This window comes from Amblyomma mixtum, chromosome 8 (assembly GCF_055824585.1).
Source record: "Amblyomma mixtum isolate Tamu chromosome 8, ASM5582458v1, whole genome shotgun sequence".
Taxonomy (NCBI): Eukaryota; Metazoa; Arthropoda; class Arachnida; order Ixodida; family Ixodidae; genus Amblyomma; species Amblyomma mixtum.
The window spans coordinates 74,662,613-74,683,875 of NC_143019.1; the positions used below are offsets into that span (position 1 = coordinate 74,662,613).

Sequence of the window (21,263 nt, forward strand, 5' to 3'; positions counted from 1 at the left end):
ATGAATGTAAAAAATATTTTTTGCATCGTGTATTATATTTAAATCTTTTATTTGTTAGTTTGTACAGCTTCGTTTTGTAAGCTCTGTTACCAGGATCAGGGATTTACTAGAACTGCATGAATAAAATTCTTTCATAAGGTTTTAGTAGCTGCTTAGCAGCAGACTGGTGCCTCAGGCCCTGCTCACTTATTCCCTGGCTTAGAATGCGTCGAAATCATCGTTGGCTAGCAGCTCGAGTATCAACTCTGACCACGCGGAGTTGGTTTGGGAGATTTTCCGATATTAGCCACGTCAAGTGTTTGAAGCACGGAATGAAAGCGTTTTATGGAAGGAGGTTTACACTTCTTTGGGGACTTCAAATCTGATCGTTGCTGAAATTGTGCACGTGCTAAATGAGCAATGTACGCGTTCTGCAAAGCATTTGACACAAACTAAAAGCTGCGTGCCTGCTTTCACGACGAATAATATGCGAAGAACCTGCTGGATCTGCTATACAATTTTCACCAAGTTACATTCTCAAGTTTCTGACACAAATTCAAAAGAAAAAAATGTTTGTGAATGTAATTAACAAGCCATTGTTTCCATAATAAATAGCAGTCTCATGTAATTGTGCGGCCGTTGTTTACAATTCAGATGTTAGCAGGAAGCTGCCCAACAAGAAAAACTACCATTCCAAAAAAAGTAAGACCGATCGTTTTAGTATGGTTGCTGAATGAACACCCCGATAAATATTTAACTGTAGGATTGTTGCATTTAGTTATAGCAGCCTTTCTGCTGAGAACATATCTTTCGAAAAGTCTCTTCTGCTCCAAAAAACGAAGCACGCGAATATTTATGTTGTCAGAATAATTAGGCGAACTGCACCGATGTCATGGTGTTGCTCCCTCGTTGGAAGTCGAGGAAGAAGCGTATGCGTGCGCGTAGACTACTGCCGAGCCGGCTGATTGTGCTTACATATTTCAGTCGTGAGAAATTGGTGGAGCTGCTGGGTAAATCCATGCAGTGTGCTGCTGACCAAATAGAGCAGCGCATAGAAGACACAGCTGAACCTACTGTCCCTATGGCCAGCCGCAGCCTGCAAGTCCTTCCACCCTAGTTTGCACCGCAGCTGCGCCCCACTGACACGATGCCCGTCAGAACGGCCACCCAAACTTGTGACCTAACGGAAGCTGATGCTGCCACTTTCGTCGTTCACTCACCGCGCATGCCATGACTTTTGCACGGCGACCCCATTAAAGGGGCCCAGCAACACAATCTTAGTTGACTGTTTTGTCTGTTGATCGCATACAGTGAGTTACAATGGTGCTATTAACGTCGGTAATACCGGGTATATTACGTTTTTAATATTTTAATGTCCTGCTAAAAACAAATTCAAGACTCTGATGTTGTCCCCACACAGTGGCGGGTTTCAGCAGCGGATATGACATCACTTGGCGCGAGCTTGATGATTGCACAAAGAGTAAATATACTGCAGATGTTTGAATAAATAGAGAAACATTTTGTCCCCTGTCTGCGTTTTATATTAGATCAACAAAAACGTCTGTCTTAGATAAAAGCCCTGCACAGCAAGTAAAATAAAAATACACCACCAGGGGCTCTGGCATGGAAACGACGCTGCCAGTCTCAGCAAGAACGAGTTGCAGAGAGCAGGCAACCGTGGGGTGCAAACTTCCGCGACGTGCTCTGGCAGGCTGTTTTGCTTGGTTGCGCCAGAGGCCGTCATTCGGAGAGCGAAATAGGAGTGGGAACCCTCGCCAAAATCTAGTTGAGGGCAGCGTTTTGTTTGCTTGTATTTTGAAATTTCTTCATTTATTAACTCCCGTTCCTGTGCATCGATTCCTGTAATTCTTTTTAAGTCAGCGTCTGTGTGACATAAAGAATCCACCTGAAATATAGCCGCTATCCCCCAAAGCAGTGTTTCGCAGCCCCTTTAAGGACGTCGAAGACTGGCCGGATCACTGTGACCTTTCCCGAGTTTTATAGAGGTTTCGGACACAGAGAGATGAAGGCGTAGGCTAAAACTGGTTCCTCTGTTAAAAGATATTCTCATTTTGACTAGACATTAAAATTCTGTCATTCAGGCTTCAAAAATTGTGGTGGTTTTCCGCATAGGTTTCGTTTATGAGAATTTGACATCACAAAGTGACTCAGTCTATGAGGGACGCCGTAGTGAAGGGCTCCGTAAATTTCGACCACCTGGGGTTCTTTAACGTCCACTGACATCGCACATTACACGGGCCTCTAGAATTTCGCCTTCGTTGAAATTTCACCACCGCGGCCTGGATCGAACCCGCGTCTTTCGGGACAGCAGCCGAGCGCTGTAACCACTGAACCACCATGGCGGGGCCGTTTTCTGCATATTGAGCAAAGCAACGGCAAATGAAATTTTTTATTAGAGAGCACTCCTCTGCCTTCCTAGATGCTTTACTGGATGGCCGCAGATATACCTTGCCAAAAAATTGCGTTGTTTCTGGAATTCAGCTGCAAATCCGAAGCCTCTCGGATGAAAAATTCATTTTGGGTAGGTAGCAGGACACCTTCTTCTGAAAAAACAAATGTAATATTAGAAAGCCTATACATGATATGAGATGGACAATTTTGTGCCCCCCGTCCGATACTAGGCATGTGCATCCCGATATAACGCACTCTGAGGCATGTGATCAATGCCATTAATAAAACAAACGGAAGGGGGTGATGTGCAAAACCCCTAGAATTAGGCGGTTGGCATTCATAAATGAGCCATTTTCGCGCCTTGCTTTCTGATTTATGTCATTACCGTTTAAAACAATGTATTCAGATCATGATTAGCATCAGCTTCAGTAAGCCTACTGCAGAATAAAGGTCCCTGCTATATGCCAAACTTCGGAATCTGATCCACAAATTGTCTTTCCGCCGCACCTGCTATGCTTGACTTCCTTTGGAATCCACTTCGGGGCTCTTAACGACCATCGCATATTTCGCCTTCACAGTACATGACTACTTCCCAGCCCATGACTACTTCTTGCTTTTTAAAAGTGTGTCACTAACTCTCGTTTTGACCCTAAGTCACTATGATTTTTACTGTCTCTTAATGTTACGCCTATTATTTTTTCCTGGCATTGTTGTCCCCTTTTTAAGTTCAACCCATAATAATTCTGCGCGTTTTTGCATCCTATGTAGGAACCGTTAAAATACAGGTGGTGTGTATTTACTCTCGAGCCACACTGGTGTAGCGCCGTTACTGCTCTTCGAGCTTGTACCATTTCCACTCCCACTATTCTCCTTCTTCTAGCTATTTTACTGCTGTGGATCGGATCTGCGATTACTAGCTGCCGCTAACAGCCCTTAGCTGCCTATCGTAAACTGCTGTTCTCACCCCAGTCTGTTCAACACTGCTTTTGGCTTTCTTCATAATTTTTATATCCAGTTTTCTGCTGCCCTTGTTTAGGTCCACGATCAAGCATTTTAGTTCGTCCCTTTAGTTACTGAGCAAGGAAACACTATCAGTGAATTGCAGGCTAGTAAAATATTTGCATTAATGTTTATCCCTGTCTCTGTGTAATGATATCTCAGAGTACCTCCTGTGCGCATGCGGTTAATAGCGCTGGAAAACTCGTGTCTTTCGTCCAAACTTCCTCCCTCACTGCAATTTTATTGCTTTCTCTATGTCCTGTATAAATATTTTCCAATACATTAACATATGCCTATTTTACACAAAGGTTCAGTAGGGCGTCTGTGATGCCTGATGTTTCCACTGAGTGATATGCTTTTCTCGTAAACTATAATTATACCGGTTGTTTCAGGGAAGGTGAACCAGAATTTTTATAGATAGTCTTTTTGAGGTTTTAAGGCGACTTCTGCGGCCCATGTATACCTGCGTTGACAGACATCAGAAAACGTGTAAACATGTTAGCTAGTTAGCCGCTGAACTAATTTCTGATAATCAACTTTAAAACCATAGAGTTAGGCTACTGGTCGCAATTAGATACTTGTAGCCGGTACTTAGCAATAGCCATATAAGTTTTTAGAATTTCGAAAACGCGATTATCCTCGGCGCTGTGGCTCAAGAAAATCTGACTAAATCATGCCACAAACATGCGCTTTCGAAAAGCATGCAGGCAAAGCAACCTTTCCAGTGCACGTAACTAGTTAAAAAAGGCAAATTTTTCCGAGGCACAGCACCGAGGGTAATCGCACTAGCTCCAGATGTACGGCACACACTTGATTCATGGCGATGACTTTGCTTTTGTACTTTTCTTTCTCCTTTGTAGCGGCAAAATACGCTGGTACGGAAGTGAGAGCTTTACCGATAAACACCGTTCCCACGATATTTGGCTCTTTTCTTTGTGTAATATGAGGTGCGCGATTACAAATATTCCGTACTTGTGGACACTTCAAACCACTGTCGTCCTCGCCGCTCTTATTCTCAGCCTGCGAGTGGCCACAACTATGTACCCCGTCAAGACGAGGGCAGCTGTAGCCCACTTTCTGACCACAACTAGCCGATTTGTTTCATCCGACGATCTGGTTGATTATGGAGATTTCTTGAATTACTGCTGACGTCGTTAAATAGACGGGATATCTACCTTGACTACAGTTTTTATTTATTTGTTTTTTTTCTAGCCGAATAAAATGTTTTTAGTGCAAGCTCAGGTTATGCTCGGGATTGGAATGAGATATGGACACTTAGCTTCTCACTTTCTGGGGGGCAGTGGCTGAGTGCAAAAGCAGCGAGTTAAATGTGAAGCAGAAAATCGCTGACATTTGGACTGTCCTTGCTGCTGAGCCTCCGTACAAGCGTAGTTCAGCTGACTGTAGGCATCTTGAGAATGATCGCCACTAGTAAACTTAGAACTATGAAGTGGCGGCTCCACAACGTTTCAACTGTGTCAATTCTACACTAACCTCAACATTTTACCTAAAAGGTGTAAATTCAACATTTAGTCAATATAGACGTCTTTAAAAACAGCCAAAAATTGCCAACCGCCAAAAACTTGCCAAATAAACTGCCGTTTTTAACGAAATCTTAAGCCTGTACGAACTCTTTCAAACTAAATGAACATTTCGTGGAACAACTCATCAAGGAAACGTTAACTTGAACGAAGTGCCTTTTGTCTCTGCATATTTCACTCCAGACTTGTGTGGTCTATTTTACATTATTATGAAATAACACTTACAGCAATTACACATGCAGTCTTCATTGCAGTTGGCGGCTCTCGGCCACCAGCTGCCGCCACATAATGTTTTCCATGCATATCTGCAGTCGGTTTTCTTTTTGACTGAAATAACGAAAAATGGTACATTGAGCAGCAGTACGCTACTACGCTGAGACAGTTCGCGTTTTCTCCTGCATCTCACCGTAGACACGCCTCCAACCGCAACCGATTCTAAGAATCTTTTCGAACCCTTCACCGCCCATCTGCACTTCCTGATTGACAGTAAACTCCACCAGACTATGAAGAGAAGGGCGCAGGCTTGTTTAGCAAGCCGGAATTCCACAGGGGAACCTTTCACTTGCCAGCCCGAGAAACACCCCGCTAATCAAACTTTTCTTTCGCCCCTTTCCTAGACATATGTTACCCAGTGTTCTCAACAATCCCTTCCAGGCTCGCAGCTTTTACCCCAATGCCGGTGCGGTCTCTTACACAGATGCGTCCTTCGACGCTGTTCGTATCACCGAAGCCACAGCACGTGCAAAGACTTCCTCCAAAAATTCACTTAGAACCTTAATTTCCTTTTCTCACTCTCTTCTGGCACAACTTTCAAGCGTCTCCCCACCTTGCGTGGAATAGTGTCTTTTTTCCAACTCATCCGATCCTTAAGTATACCATATGTGGTGCACAGACTCAGACGGACGCTATGCGTTCCGTCTGTCCGCTGAAACGCCGCACTATCCCCAACAAGCTTCAGCTGTATTTTCACTTCCCGCTTTTTGCTCCCTTTGGTACGGATGTGTCAGCTCCTGATAGCAACGGAATTGTCGGCAACGAGAAATTTACTGCGCTATCCACTCTTAACCTTCCCACCACTTATCAGCCCATAACTCCACTAACTGAAATAATAACCCCACTCACTCCAATAATAACTCCAATAACTCCATTCCAATATAAACCAGAACTCCACTAAGCTGTCCTAGATGGTATATTTTACGAGTTCCATCGGATCCCTCTCGTGCCCAAACTTCCCCTCCCAGTATGCCGAATGGAGCACAGTGCCGTTCTGTGCCCTGCCGAGCTTCAACCTGTTTTCATACACCGTAAACTGCCCCTCGCATTGAGCGCTTGGCGCGGGTGGAATCGAGTGGAAGGCCTCGCGCATGCGGTCTGTAATACGGAAAACCGCGCGCCGCAGCAAATAAGACTTACTTCGAACAATTCCTGTTTTGTTAAAGCTCTAGATAACTGCACTAAATTTTCGATTTCCTCAGAACCCGAATCGCAGAAATTTCTTCTTTATATTTCCTTCGCTGAAATTTATTATTACAAAGAACAAAAAGAACAAGGGAACTCGAAACAGTTAATATCCTTTTTCACGTGTCCGTGTGGCATTTCTCTTGGGCTGTGTAGCCCTTAGACTCTTACTCCGCATTTTATTCTGTTCGTGCTGTGTTAGCTCACTTCATACCCATAAATGCGCCAACTACCCGAAACTGTTATATTCTGGCGCATTTATAATTTCAAAAGCCGTAACTTTCATCATGGAAAAATAACATGAGCAGCGCGTACAGCGCATAAAGCGCGACAGCAATGCAGAAAGCAGAGGTGACGAAAAGTGCGCTGGGCTGTGGCGACGAACTAGCCTGCCGGCTAGTACTATTACACATGCAAAAAATGATCGTGGGCGCCTCTGTTAACGTTCTTATCAGCTCAGAATAGTATGGAGGCCCAGGCGTTCGAATTTTGATGGCGGCGAAATTCTAGAGGGCCGTGTACTGTGCGTTGTCAGTGCACGTGAAAAACCCCCAGGTGGTCGAAATTTCCGGAGCCCTTCACTACGGTGTCCCTCATAGCCTGAGTAGATTTGGGACGTTAAATCCCGATAAACCTAAAAACAGTATCTGGAATGCAGGAATGCACACGTTGTTCAATATTAAGCGGAAGTGTGTTCTTCAATTTCCGCACTGAATGATGCTTGAAAACTACCTCTACACATAAGTTATGCAGCCAGGAAGAAAATGACGTTTATTTTGCGGTAGCCAAGCAAATAACTTCATTAATGAACTTTTTACCCACTACGGCAGAGTGAATTTTTAAATTTGAAAAACAGAAGCAGTCGCCTTCCTTGCCCACTACATTTAGTAGAATTCTTCTGAGCACGCCTGTTCCAAGACATTCACCCCAAAAGTTTGCAATGATTGAATATAATTACGCATTCGACGTGGTGGCAGTCTACACTAGTTTCCTCTAGTGAGTCGCAGTTGTTGCGTGAGGCTGTTGAGTCATGTCTATCGGCGAAATTGAAAGGGAAACAGTTTTCTGCTTCAGCGGTCTGTGTACGCCGTTGGCGGACGAAACGCCGCGTTAAGCCGGGACGAGTTTCGCCTCAATTAGCACTCCCTTGCCTGTGCAATTTGGCTGATCGATCTAGAAATTTGGATACGAAAATCTGGAATGAAAGTTGGGCTATGCGAATCGTACAAATGAAATTGCGTCCTCACAAGGCTGCCTCTTCGTTTCCAATGTAAAGATGTGCGCATGCTGGAACCTGTGAAAATTCAACGATTTTCTTTAAGTAGGTGCCTCAAAATGGGAATTTTTTTCTCCTTTTTGGTCCATGTGGCCGCATAACTTGCCTGCAGAAGTGGATATCACGAAGCTTTCAGTGCCTAATTTAATGAAACCTGTAGAGATCATTTTGAACACGCTGTACATGGCTAAATATTCTGACTAAGCAGGAGCTTCTCACAGCTTTCCTGTGTGCGAGGCTCAACACATATTACCCATTCGGATGAAAGTTTCTGGCCTCTATCTGGAATAGCTTTCATTAATCTTTTTTCTTACTCGAAAAATATATTCGCTCTTCCAATCATGTAGTCACATTGAAATACAAGCCACATATCAGCTTCTTACAAAGAAGTAATGCTGTATGGAAAAGTTTGCAAGTGGCACTCAAGAATTCTCAGCCCCAGTTTGTCTGCAAGGTAGTTTCCTGTTTCGAGATTGGAAACATAGTAATGCGGTAGGTCAAGCCAGCACTAAAAAGTCTTGAGTGAAGCAATGAACATTACTTGCATATTTCGTGTACAATGATCCAAAATTTGCTGCAGGAATAAAATTCTTACCGCATATACACTGGCAGTAAGATTCTTTCAACAGGCATGCCGTTTTCTCGTCTTCTTTGCAGCGCTTAAGATCTCTTGGACACGTTGCGGCATAAGCTAAATTTGGAAAGAGGCAAAAATACATAGATTGCAGTCGTCACAAACCAGGTGAGCTGTTCAGTTTTTTAATGTTGAAATAATCGTGATTTCGTTATAAACGTCATCTTCATATACAGCTTCGCGTTCTTCTCATTCCTTGGCCTTTCTTTTGTTAGAGATAGCTGCCCGCATTATAAATTTAAATCAACTAACCCTTCGCAGTATTTTAGTTTGAACTGGTCTACAATAATAACTTCGGTAAGAAATTTCAAGAAGGACTTCGCGAATGTGTGCCCCATAGGCTAAACACCTCTAAATGCGGCCGTGAATGATATGTTTGTTTGTTTGTTTGTTTATTGGTTTCTTTCCAATACAAGGAAAAAGCGAAGGGAGAGCTAAAGGCTACTAGCCTGACGAGGCCCTCCCTCCGCATACAGTTTCGACAACATTAGAAAAGAAATTTAAGAAAACAGCACACACATTTGTAGTTACACTCTACACAGTTCTATGTCATAGAGGATCTAGTACATATCACTGCACAAAAATATATAAAACAGATTTCTTGTCGTAGATGTGACAGAACGGGGGGAAAAAAAAAACATATGAACACAAATGCAAAGGTCAATCATCGTGGCGAACATATGTACATGTGAAAAGGAGGAAAAAAACAGAAAAAGGCGACATCCAACACACAGTAAAAGAGCACTGTTTTACAAACAAACGCTACATATGGCTTTAAGAGAGAAGTCACTGGTAGCAAATTTCTTTCTCGATAACCATTGTTTTGAACGTTTTTTTCTTAATCGATTTGTTGAGGTCGACATCATCTGGAAGTTTATTTAGAAGCACCGGAATTTGGTAATTTAAATGTTGTTTTCCATAATTCGTGCGTGTTCGAGGCTTTCGGCGCTCTTGCCTTCGAAGGGCGAACGTGTGTGTTTCAGCGGGACTGCTAAATGCGTGTAGTTTATGTTTTTGTACATACTGCAATAACTTTAAGCAATAAATTTCATCAGCTCTTAGCAGAGAATACTTTACAAACAGTGGACCTGTTGGTAAGTCTTGTGGGTGTCCTGCATATCTTTCAAGTAAGCGAAGTACACGCTTCTGAAACTTTAGTATTCGGAGGTAGTTTCTACTAGAGGTTGTACCCCAAACCAAAATGCAGTAGGAAAGTCTGGAATAAAAGAGAGTATAATAAAGAGAAACTTTAAGCCACAGTGGTATAAGTGAACTTATTCTATACAAGCAGCCGAGCGATCTACTGAGCTCCAGAGCAAGATTATCAATGTGGGTGTTCCAAGACAAATTTTCTTGGAACCATACTCCCAGAAATTTTTGCTTCACCTCTTGTTTTAACTGAGTGCCCCGAAAGGTAATATGAATATCATTCTTCATTGGCTTGTTAATAGGAGCGAATATAATATATTTGGTTTTATTAGTATTCAACTGTAACCTGTTGGCATGTAACCAGTCAGAAAGTGACTCCATATACTTATTAACAATCTCCTGAAGCTCTGTAAGGGTACGTGCAGTGAAGAAAATATTCGTGTCATCTGCGTACATTATTAGTTTAGGGGAATTATAGATGCTACAGAGATCATTAATATAGACTAAGAATAATAGCGGTCCAAGAATAGAGCCTTGAGGAACACCTTGTTTAATTACTATTTTTGTTCTTCTCAAATATCTGATAAGTTTAGGATCTGCGCCACACGCTTGAGATGACTTGGAAGAAGTGTTTAAAATGTGCTCTGAAGTCCTTTAATAAGGGATTAGCAAGCGAACGCGTAGAACTTAAATGGATTACTTTTTATCGCGAAGAAACGTAACACCTGCTTCGGTAAACCGCCAATTACCAAAGCGAACTAGTGTAGCTCTACGTATAAGACTGAAATTCTAAATTGTATGCCACAATCATACCTCTGATGTGGTAAAAGGCTATTCAGTAGTAACCACACGCTTCTCCATCAGTAGTGCCTAATCTCTAAGGTGGAGCATGTGGAGATGTCTAAAGATAATATCCACCTCTCCTCAAGGACTACTGTTTGATATTTAAGCGGCGGAGGCACATTTGTAGAATATTTTAATTCTTAATTGAACTCCTACAGCAAAACGCAAAGGTCATAAAGGCTCCTCAGAAGTCTAGTATCGGTGACTGGGGCATCATACGTTTAATACTAATTTAATAAAGGTTTGGTTATGTTTTATTTCCTTTTCACGATGGAGTGTATACTTGCTTGAGGTAGCGCCAAATAATAGGGTCGGTAGCAGAAAACTAAGAACAAAATATTTGCTTTCTATGATTAACTGCAAGAATATAAGGCAAAAGCGTGTGTTATATCAGTGGGCTGTACTAAATATAGCAACGTTTTTGCAACGCCGCGCATACCCATAGCCACAACACGCACAACTGAGTAGTGTCTCAGTATTACACAAGGCGTTTCAACTAATACTTTACACAATTTTTAAAAATAGCTTTTTTGTGTTAGAAAAGTGCTTTTTTCAGCACAGAATTGTCAGCGGTGCAGTACATCAGAATTAAGCTAAGACATGTTAACTAGCAGCCTGGTTAGCTTAGCTATTGCTGTTAGGCTCCTTAACCACTGAGAGGCATGTAGACCACCGTAAGCAATATCCGTATAAGTTCATATTATTTTTTGAAACGCGGTTACCCTCGGTACTGTGGCCACTTTTGCCTGTACCGTGCAAAATACATGCGCTTTCGAGAAGCATCCAGTCAAAGCAACCTCTCCAGTGCACGTAACTCGTCCAAATAGCCAAAATGTGTTGGGCCAAAGCGCCGAGGGTATCCGCATTTTCTAAATTCTACAAACTGATATGGATATTACTCGCGCTGGACTAAACACCATTCAATAATTAATGAACCTAACAGTAAAAGTTATAAAGTTAACTATTGAATATCGTTAACCAGCCTGCTATTTAGAACGTCTCAGAGGTCTTGTGACGTACTTTGCCGCTGAAAGTGTTATGCGGGCAAAAGTGCTCTGCTAACTCCAAACGCCTATTTTTAAAAATTATACAGTCTTAGGTAAAACACCCTTCGCAATAACAACGCTGTATAAAAAACAGCCTCTAGAGTGGTGTCGATGCCGGCCGCGGCAGTCGCATTTCGATAGAGGCGAAACGCTAGAGGCCCATCTACTATGCGGTGTACGGGAACGTTAAAGATAAGAGGTGGCCGGAAATTACGGGGCCCTTTAGATCGGCGTTCCTCATAGCCTCAGTGGCTCTGGATGTTACACGCCATAATGTAAATCATAAACCATACCTCAAAGAATGGAGGTTTGACAGTACTGGATTAGTGAGATGAGCGAAGCAACTAGAAATGCTTACCTGAGGTGGCAGCTGAGTATCGAGAATAAAATTTCAAACCTCACCGCGAGAACACATACAAAAATTGCACTCTCTTTAAGAGATCAGTGCCTAATACGCCGACAACACCTTTTTCAGCGGCTTGCTAAGCGTTTAGAAAGGCATGCTTGCACATATATTGTGCTTCTCAATCTCACATTGTATTGACCCAAACATATTTACGTTTTCACAAATACGGTTCAGCAGAAGAGTCTCTGAAGTCTCAGGCCACCAAAGAAGTGTGCCGCGCTTTTATGCATTCTATTCTCCTGAGTCGAGTCAAAGGCAGCAGAAGGTCTCGTTACAGTTGCCGAGATGTATCATGGGGGCCAGTCGAAATATATTGAATAATGCCCTGTATTCACTTCCATATGAAATCTGTCGTGAGGAAGACGCCGCTGGCAGCTTGCACCGTTGTGGCAGGACAATCGAACTCTTACATTTCCGTGGCGAAATGTTCAATCATTTCCATTGCTTCAAACCAAGAAGTTTTTTTTTTGGTTGCTCAAATTTGTCCTTGAACGCAAATACAAAACAGCAAGCAAAAACTCCTGCGTAAGTGTGGCGAACTGGGCTTATTGTTGAAGGTTCATATTGTTACGCGGCGGCCAGCCGAAGAATGAGACGTGGTGAACCATGTTTATGAGATGATTTAATGGCCGCTGGCATAGCGCGAGCGCTCCGTCCCGCGCCACTGCCAGCTTCGTCTTCGTCACACTACCCGGGGCCTCCGAGCGATCGTCCCGATCGGTGACGAACAGACGGCGAAATGGCGATGGTCTTGAGTAAAGGATCGAACAATATGTAGAAGATGGTGCAGTGCTGGCCGCCACGATGAAAAAGATGAGAGAATGAGTCCCGGTCCACGAAGCATCCGGGCCGGAGGGTGCCAGGAGCTGACGGCCGAGGTCTCTGGACGCACCGAACGGCAGAGGCAGGGGGACGGTGTTTTCACGTTTGGGTCAGTGGGGTCTTGGGTCGGTGGGGTCTTGGGTCCGTCGGGTCTTGGGTCCGTCGGGTCTTGGGTCGTCGTGTAGTGTGTTCCGGGCGGGGGACGGGGCTGGGGTGAGCGTCGAGGTCGGTTCAGGTCGGGCGGGCTGGGGCAAGGCCGTGCGGCGCTGACCAGGTACTCACGGCCGACGTCCACGGCAGGCCCAGGACGCCGAAGCTCCGTGACCAGGATGGCGATGAAGGGACCCCAGCACCTCACACCAAATGTTACGCGGCGGCCAGTCGAAGAATGAGACGTGGTAAACCATGGCTATGAGATGATTTAATGGCCGCTGGCATAGCGCGAGCGCTCCGTCCCGCGCCACTGCCAGCTTCGTCTTCGTCACAATATTAAAAACAACATGGAAGACTTGACAAAAGAAGAAGACAATACAAGCGCTGACTGACAACTGCCGAATTTTTATTCCAAGAAGCAAAGGAATATATATAGGTTCAAGAAGATGAACAAAAACCACAAAAAACAACACAATAATAGGCAGGAATTGATGCACAACGCAGCATTACAAGGAAAAGGCACGTGCCCGGCCAGGCTGCTCAAGGGTCACAAACTGAAATGATAAATATCACCTTCTGGCACCTATGAACTAAAATCTATTAACCTTTTCGTGATTTCTGCAAGCGGAAATTCTTATACTGGAAACTAAGAGGCAGCTCTATTTCTGTAAAGATATATTTGGTAGCATTCTCCTGGCACACAAGTGCTTCGAGATGTTCGAAGCACTCCGTTCCTGCATCGAACGTTCCATGCTCGTAGCTTCCTTGGCGAAGGCAGCGACGGTTAGCGTTTGACCTTTCGCCACAGCCGTGCGCAGTGCGCATATGAAAGGTGTGAGATAACAGGCGCGCTTGCCCATAGAACAGGCGCAGAGACTCGCCATGGAAGAAGAAGAAGAAACAACAGTCGGATTTGCGGGATCCTAAGCCGGTAAGTGATGCCATGCGGCAGACATGGAGCATAGCATCTGTTCAGTTGAGTGAAGCCGTGGGTAGGGTGTGTGCCTCATGTAGGGCATTTTTAGTCAAAGAGAGAGACCCTCTGTTCAGCGTTTGACCTTTCACCGCAGCCGTGCGCAGTGCGCATTTGAAAGGAGAGGTATAAAAGGAGCGCTTGCCCATAGAACAGGCGCGAACACTCGCCATAGAAGGAGAAGAAGCAACACTCGGGCGGCGGATAAACACCGATCCAGAAGTGGTAGCTTGGGAGTTGGCTGAAAAGCAGCGAGAGCTTTTCGCTTATCCAGGCTTATCCTTAGCTAAGCCACAGCAAATTTTTTGATCCACCTCTACACTATTGTGTACACAGGTGTGCTGAGAATCACTCCACAGTTTGTTTAAGACAAAGGTTAACATGGTTGCCATGCTGCTTTTCAGTAAATAATCGTACCCTATGAAGATAACGAGTTCTATGGCTAGTTTGTGGGTCTTGGAAGTGTTGTCCAACTATGGTGCGCGCTAAAGCTTCATCAATATACAGTACGCATGAAAATACAGTGAATGTTTCAATCCTTTATTGTTTGCATTTTTACGTTTGGGCACTGCTTGTGAAGGTCGCAGAAATAGGACGCAGTAAAAGAACCAGTTGTTCACCAAGAGTCAAAAAGTGGAGTCGCTGCGCCGGTGGACGTTACTTGAGAACTGTGAATGAAGCATTCAATGACGAGGTCACTATTAAACACAGAATATTAACGATATTGTTTTTAGGCTTGTTTCAGGGGTAAATTTCTTTTATACAGGCAGAGTGTTCGCATTACGAAATTGTGGTCATTTCCGGCTCGTAATTACAGCAGCTTGCCGAGAAGGATACAACGTTTCTCTGAATTAGGATGCGTGAGTTCGAAATACAACTGACAACATGTTATCACAACCAGAGTTCTTTTGTAGGCGTAGATGGCAAAAATTTTAAATACTGAGGAATGACTCACATAGGAAGCACTCCAAGGCTCTGAAAAAAGCTTAACATTTGTGCGTTCCATGCAAAATTTTTGCTAACCGCATCCCACGAGGTCGTTTTCCTGCTCCCTTAGTGAACATTTAGATAAGGCCGCGGATCTCCTGCTCTACATGCCAAACTCAGACACGCGTATTGCCTCGCGGTGGTTGATTAGGTCTAAGCAGTTATGGTTGCCTCTGAGAGCCAAAATGAAACACGAAACAAAGACACGGGGCACAGAATCAGCCGGATAAAAACAAAAAAAAAACATTCGACCCATTTCCAATGACCATTTTTATAGATAGAGTTAGGCCACAAGACACCTCATGAATAGAGGAAGACATTCTAGGAGTGTATTTTTCATTGCTATCGATTGTATGTTATAACGCGATTATTCGACTTACCGCATTTGCACTTGCATGTGATGTCCTTACTAGTGCAGCTGAGTGTGTGGGCCTCGGGACACGCATGGTTGATCAAGGACGTGCAGGGGTCTTCGTCAGAGACTGCAGGTGTTGTAGAAAGGAAAGAAGTGGAACCGTAGGAAACAACTGACTGCGACTAACGTAAGCAGCCATGTAATTAAGGAAAATAGTGTTTAAATAACTCAGAAAGTTTCGTCCAAATTTTTGAGACTTTCATGCGGGTGGAAAAGTCACGTGCTAATGCTGCTTCATTTGCAAGCGCAAAATTTGCAGCTGACTTAATTGAAAAATTGAGTAACGACGTAAACAACGCCTTCACGCGGGAAAAGACAGCCAACGTTTGTTGCGAAAAGATCATCATAGTTCATAGTTCATCACAGTTCCGCGAAACAGACAATCTTCGCTTGCATTTAGGAGTGTTGAGTATTATAAATAGAACGATATGCTGTTAAAATTATCGATGTTGTCAGATACGATCGTTAATATTACGCATTAGTGTACTCTTAATACCCAAGGTCAGGACGTCATGTAAAGTAAAGGCGACTTCATGAGGAATATTTTGTACCTAAGACTATCTAAAGATTTTCACGTTTTCACATAAAAGGACACTCCACTGCGTTGCAGTAAATACCACGTCTTTGGCACAGGTAGTCCGATTGCTAGCGCTTCAGCAGGCTCATACCGCGGTGCCCCGCCTTCTGGGACGTTCTACTTCATTCCACAGGTTATTAACAATCAAAGAGATGCCTTCCCGTTCGCAGAAGAAGCGACGTCGCATGCGGTTGGGTCTCAAGGCATAAGAGTGCGCGTCCGGACAAGACAAAGCACGAACGTTTGGGTTGAAGATATTGTAGCAAAACAATGAAGGGGAGCATTTTTTGTTGTTGCTTGCAAGCCAAACATTACTCAAGACTAGTCGAAGCTCCTCTACGCGTATATGATTTCATCGGCAAAAAGTAGCTTGGGCATAAAAAACATTTCTAAAAGTATTTTGTTTATAGCCCGGATAGGGACAGCACTAGTTAGGCGTTGTTCGGAATATTTTCAACTATTCAGAACTTTGTACGCATTCAATTGGGTCCTTGATACTTCATGCATTAACTGAGCTTGCCACAACTCATCAAATACTCTGACCTTCAATACGGTTTTCGATCTACAGAGCGATGTCATTAGTCCCACTTGGAAACATGTCCTCTCCTTGATGAAAAAGCGTTAAACTGCACCACTTACCACATCTACACTGACAGCGGTCCTCCCCAATGAAGCAAGCAACTTTTTGTCCTCCTCGGCATCTCAGCTGAGGGCACTCAGGTTCCTCTAGAAGCAGAAACGATAAAATCGACATGACATTTTTATTTAGCAGGTTGATCTCCTTCATCCACTAGGAGTGCAGGACCGTATCCTAAGAGCGTATGGAGTCCTAGATTTGCAGGTTGCTGCAACTAGAAGAAGAGCCACAAGAGATTTGTAGATATAGATTTTAATTTGTGGTGTTTCACGTCCGGAATTGCCATATAGGCTATTAGGGATACCTTAATGCAGTTTCCGTACAAATTAGAGCAACTAGGGTTCTTTAATGGGCGTGCTCACATCGCACAGCACACGAGTGCTTTTGTATATTTGACGTCCATGAAAAGGCAGGCGCTGCGGCAGGGATCGAGTGCACGATCTTGATATCAACAGCCGAATGCCAAAGCCCCTGCGTCAGCGCAGGGAGTCCAAGATGATATGGTGGGCTCTGAGGAGGGCCGCCCTCTTGAACGCTTCACTACCTGCGAGCACTTCCACCCCCATCCCCTATGCAAAAAAATATGGAAATATACCTGTCTTAGTTGTATACTTAGAGCCCACAGCGAGGCCCTCAGTAGCCCGCAGGCGCGTAGTTTTCTAGGACAGCACGGCTCCTTCCTAATTCCAGTTACACGTGCAGTTTTTCAGAAAAGTTCATTATTGTTCCATTTTTTTCGGCTGGATGGAATATCCTCCCACTTTCGCCAAAGGGGCTTTCCCATGTGTTTCCTTTTCTTCTGCGTTCGCATCCAGTTTGCACACAGTGATGTATTGTACTTCTTTTGGAAATAATTGCCAGCGTCTACTTGCTGCTGCCATGAAATGCACAGACATTTTGGCAAAAGAAATCGTTTAATTCAACTACTCCTTATTTAAGTTGGAAATAAAAGTCTTTTTGTATTTAACTATTTATCCTACTGTCGTAGAGATGAAAACGCGTACATCAATCCGTTTTACTTAAACTTCCTCGCCGCAGGTCTCTGTGCATGCATGAATGGAGTCGCAGTGCAGACCTCAAAGCAAGGGGTTCTAGGGTGCACAGTTAATAAGGAATTGTCGGCGCCAAGCTGCGGCAGAATGCTTCAGCGGCGCACTGCATCACAAGGAAACCAATACTTCACTGAAGCTGTTAGCTTCTAAAGTCCGCTCTCGGTGCAAAATGAATCCCCGCGGGCCTGCAAGGCACGGAGACACGAGCACGTTATGAGAGAGCCATAAGCTGCTGCGCAATTTCGGTTTCATTTGCGTCCACGTTGCTCGAACGCTCTGACAAGTTTGAGCCCGAACGTTAATTTCTCCCGAATGACAAGCGTATACCACCGCGAAGTTTCGCACGTAATTTGCTGCAAGGTACTAATCAAGAGCACGGACTACCACTAATATAAGAGTACGAATTGTGTTCAATTAAGCTCGGACTAGCAATGCTTTTTTTAAGAGAACACAGTACACTTACCCGAGAACACGACGACCGCTAAGGCAAGGAGAACGCCCATGGCGAAGAATTTTGCGGCCATTGCTGTATGGAACATAAGAGGCAATGGATCTTAGTCAGACTCGAGCTCCCTTTGCATGTTCACGTAACATTGCGAGGCGCCCCGGCACCACCGAGGAAAACGAAGTGCACTCTCCGTACACAACCAGCTGAAATATGCGAACTCAGAGCATGCAGCCAGGTGTATCTATCACGCTTTGTTTACAAGGCATCACGAAAAGTTCTGTGTAGTGAAGATAAAAAAGAATAATTCAAATACACGAAAGAAATTTATCATTATGTTAAAATCTGCATATTTTCTTTTTTTTTCTGATCGGGGAATGGATTGAGAGGATTTCTATTGCTGCAACCGCGCATGAGCAGTAAGAAGGTTATCTCGCGTTCCGAAACGAAATGAAGATATGAAACGGCAATTAAATAAATTCATATATAGCGACCAGCTGTCGTTACAGTTCCGTTATTTCTTTTCATTGGATGCAAGGAATCGGCGAGAGGCAAAGCGCGTCCAAACAGCTTCAAACAAGGAAAAAAAACAAAGCAGCGTCATTTGCACTTTATAAAGAAAAGGGAGGAAGTACAATTACCTTCAGTCACAGTGTGCGGTGCTGAAATGGTCGTTCCGAGAGCGAAATACAGTCGGATCTGCTTTTCCAAGGCTGTGTCGGCTAGAAGGGGTAGCGCCACCAGTAGCTGGCTTCGGTGCACAGAGAGAGTGCAACTGAAACACGCTGTTCACTTTGCAGCCTCTAAATCCAGCTGTGGCTGCACCGATGAGATAAGAGCAAAAACTGCATGCACGTGGGCTTTTTAAATCTGCGGCTGCAAGCGTTCCCCTCTGCCGTTATCTTGACGTGTGCGGATGCGGCAGGCCTGGGCGGTACTTCATATTGTTTTTCTTGCAACGTGAACCTCCGAGCGGACGTGGCGAGAGTTTGGTATGGCGGCGCTCTCACGTGCTCGGAAACGCGAGACGCGAGCTGTCTATCGATATTTCTTGCTATGCGTTCCAATGCGGCAAAGGGAGAACCTTGCGTACTGAACGGTTTAGAGGCGGCGTACATGCAAAACTATGAAAAGCAAAGAGGCAGTGCATTAGATAAAGGACGTTAAAAAACCATAAGCTAGTACACGTGGCCAAAGCAGACTACTAAACACTGAAAGAAATGGAACGCAGTGAAATGCCAGAACGGGTCTAGCAGTTTGAGCGGCCGTTTCGTATGTGAGAGTTGCGAGATATACCTCTAGTGGCATCCGGTACGCACCGGTTTTCCGATGAATACAATCGTTCTTTCAGCCAGTGTGGTGTATTGCTTGAAAGAGAAAAATCGGTCATTCCTCCAAGGGCAAAACAACAATCTTGTGCCGTAGCGGTCTTTGGCCAAGCTGGCGCTGCAGCATTTGAATCAAGGCCGTGAAAACATCGTCAAACCAGCCGATGTTACTTTTGAAGTAAAATGTGGCAAGTCTTCATGTAATGTCCAAATGTTAGAGTCCATTTTAGCCCAACATCTATTCACAACCGCTAATTAGCTTCTTGAAAGGCCCGCTGCTCTAGCTGAATAATTACGGAGTTACTGTGCTGCGCTCAGCGTTGCAGTATTGAACACCAATTGCGGATGCTCCGGCTCCATGGAGACGAAATGCTGAACCGTCCTTGTACTGTGCGACTTCATTCCAAACTGATCGAAACTGAACCAAATTCCTCTACTAACGAGCCTAATATAGCCCGAACATCGCATCTGTCATTTAACCTGGAGTACCACCCTATAACTACCACCCTATGGAGTACCACCCATATATCCTTAACAAACACCTGTATTTGCAAGTTGGATGTAATAAGTGTTTGATTCAACACTGTTGGGACATAATTTGTTTCAATGGACACTAATAATAAAGTACAACTGTCCAAGGACTTCGTCGTCTATTAGAAAACAAGATCTTAGAATCAATGTCTATCGAAAGATTTGGTAAATTTTCTATAGTGATCAGCAACTCGGAGAAAAACACGCCACGTAATGGACAGTGGAAATGATAGATTACGCTCTTATTATTAATATTGAAAGGGGGTTCGCGTACTAGTGACCTCAGCTATACAGTTCGCCAAACAGCTGAGCGGACGGCAGCAAAATCACAGTCAGTCTACACAGCCAGAGAGCTGGAGCCGCGCGCGCCGGCACACTTCGTCGTCAACTTCTTCGTCTGCCATCGAGGCAACCTGAGGCGCATTCATAATAGTTCAGGCGCGTTACTTGTAATTCACTACAATATTAATAATATTATTACAATATTTGTTGTGAAAACCGTTTAGGAGACTACTTTCTGAAGCGCAGATGAAAATGCGATGAAGTTGAACATCACAGCTGCTCAGCTGCTCTCACCATACACTTCATGGGGGGGGGGGGGTTGCGATTTCTTTCGACATTTTCCAACGGAATTAGATTAAGAGCCAAGCACCTCGATCAGTCTTTAATAGAAGGACTGAGTGTTCCATAACTTCTTGCGTGCGAGTCGCAAAGTTTCATTTTTTGTTATGATGGTTTCACGTCCGAAAGCAACTCGAGCTATTAGGGACGTCGTAGTGAAGGCCCCCGAAAACTTCGACCACCTGGTGTTCTTTGGCGTTCACTGACAGCGCACAGTACACAAGGTAATGCCGAGAAAAGAGAAAAAAAAAGGCAGAACAACAGTGCACTGAAGGATCGGAAGCACCTGTGTGCTATGCGTCAGCACTAATCAACTGGAAGGATTGATAGTAGAGAAATATAGTACGCACAAGCAATTACAATTACCAGCGCCCCTCTGGAAGAATTTAATCAGCCTTCTAATTTTTCATTTTATTTGGAAAAGATTCTCAGCGAATATTTTCACCGCTGGCCCAAAGCTCTTCACATATTCATAATTCAAGACTGATCACCCTAAGGGCATGACTGTGCAGCTGTAAATTAAAAGCAAGAAATGTACCGCAAGCTCAGTAGAAGAACCCGTGCCTAAAAGACACTTTCCTGTTCTACGTTACTTTCTGCGTGTGGTAGCTGCGGAACATGTGCACAAGAAGGCGCGAAATATATACCAAAACAAAAAAGGCCCAAACCAGATATAGAAATACCACAAAAGGTGAAAGAAAAAGCAAATATCGTGTCACATGCAAGAAAAAGAGAATTGGTGCTAATAGTATAGGCCACAACTCTTTAAGGTTTGTTTTTTAGTATACCGACGTAAAACTGAAGCGAAGAAAAAAAAACGCGTGAACAACACATGTCTCCGGTTCTATTGATAGTGGCGTTAAAGTGCAGGAGAAAATAGGGTAGCTCCAAATTAACCCACACTTTCTCGTCCTTAGTAACAATACTATAATGTTTGTGACAGGTGATAGCCTCGCGAATAATGCCTGTGATATCTAAT

At 44.0% G+C, this 21,263-nt stretch overlaps 1 protein-coding gene across 1 annotated transcript; it reads right to left on the bottom strand.

Annotated features, from left to right (window-relative positions):
- Window positions 1–14,210: 14,210 nt before the first annotated feature.
- LOC149333026 (uncharacterized) lies at window positions 14,211–18,750 on the bottom strand. Its single transcript, XM_089555961.1, has 5 exons — window positions 18,446–18,750; window positions 17,823–17,885; window positions 16,310–16,396; window positions 15,059–15,160; window positions 14,211–14,359 (listed from the first exon to the last, which is right to left on the bottom strand). Exons 2-5 carry the CDS (start codon window positions 17,881–17,883, stop codon window positions 14,349–14,351), a joined length of 261 nt encoding a protein of 86 aa, XP_089412087.1. The 5' UTR covers window positions 17,884–17,885; window positions 18,446–18,750; the 3' UTR covers window positions 14,211–14,348.
- Window positions 18,751–21,263: the final 2,513 nt, after the last annotated feature.

Excerpts from the sequence above, each read along its gene's own strand:
- LOC149333026 (XM_089555961.1), bottom strand. The coding sequence starts at position 17,883 with ATGGCCGCAAAATTCTTCGCCATGGGCGTTCTCCTTGCCTTAGCGGTC. Across the intron at positions 16,397-17,822 it reads AGCGGTCGTCGTGTTCTCGG|AGGAACCTGAGTGCCCTCAG; the intron begins GTAAGTGTACTG and ends TTCTGCTTCTAG. Across the intron at positions 15,161-16,309 it reads CCGCTGTCAGTGTAGATGTG|TCTCTGACGAAGACCCCTGC; the intron begins GTAAGTGGTGCA and ends CAACACCTGCAG.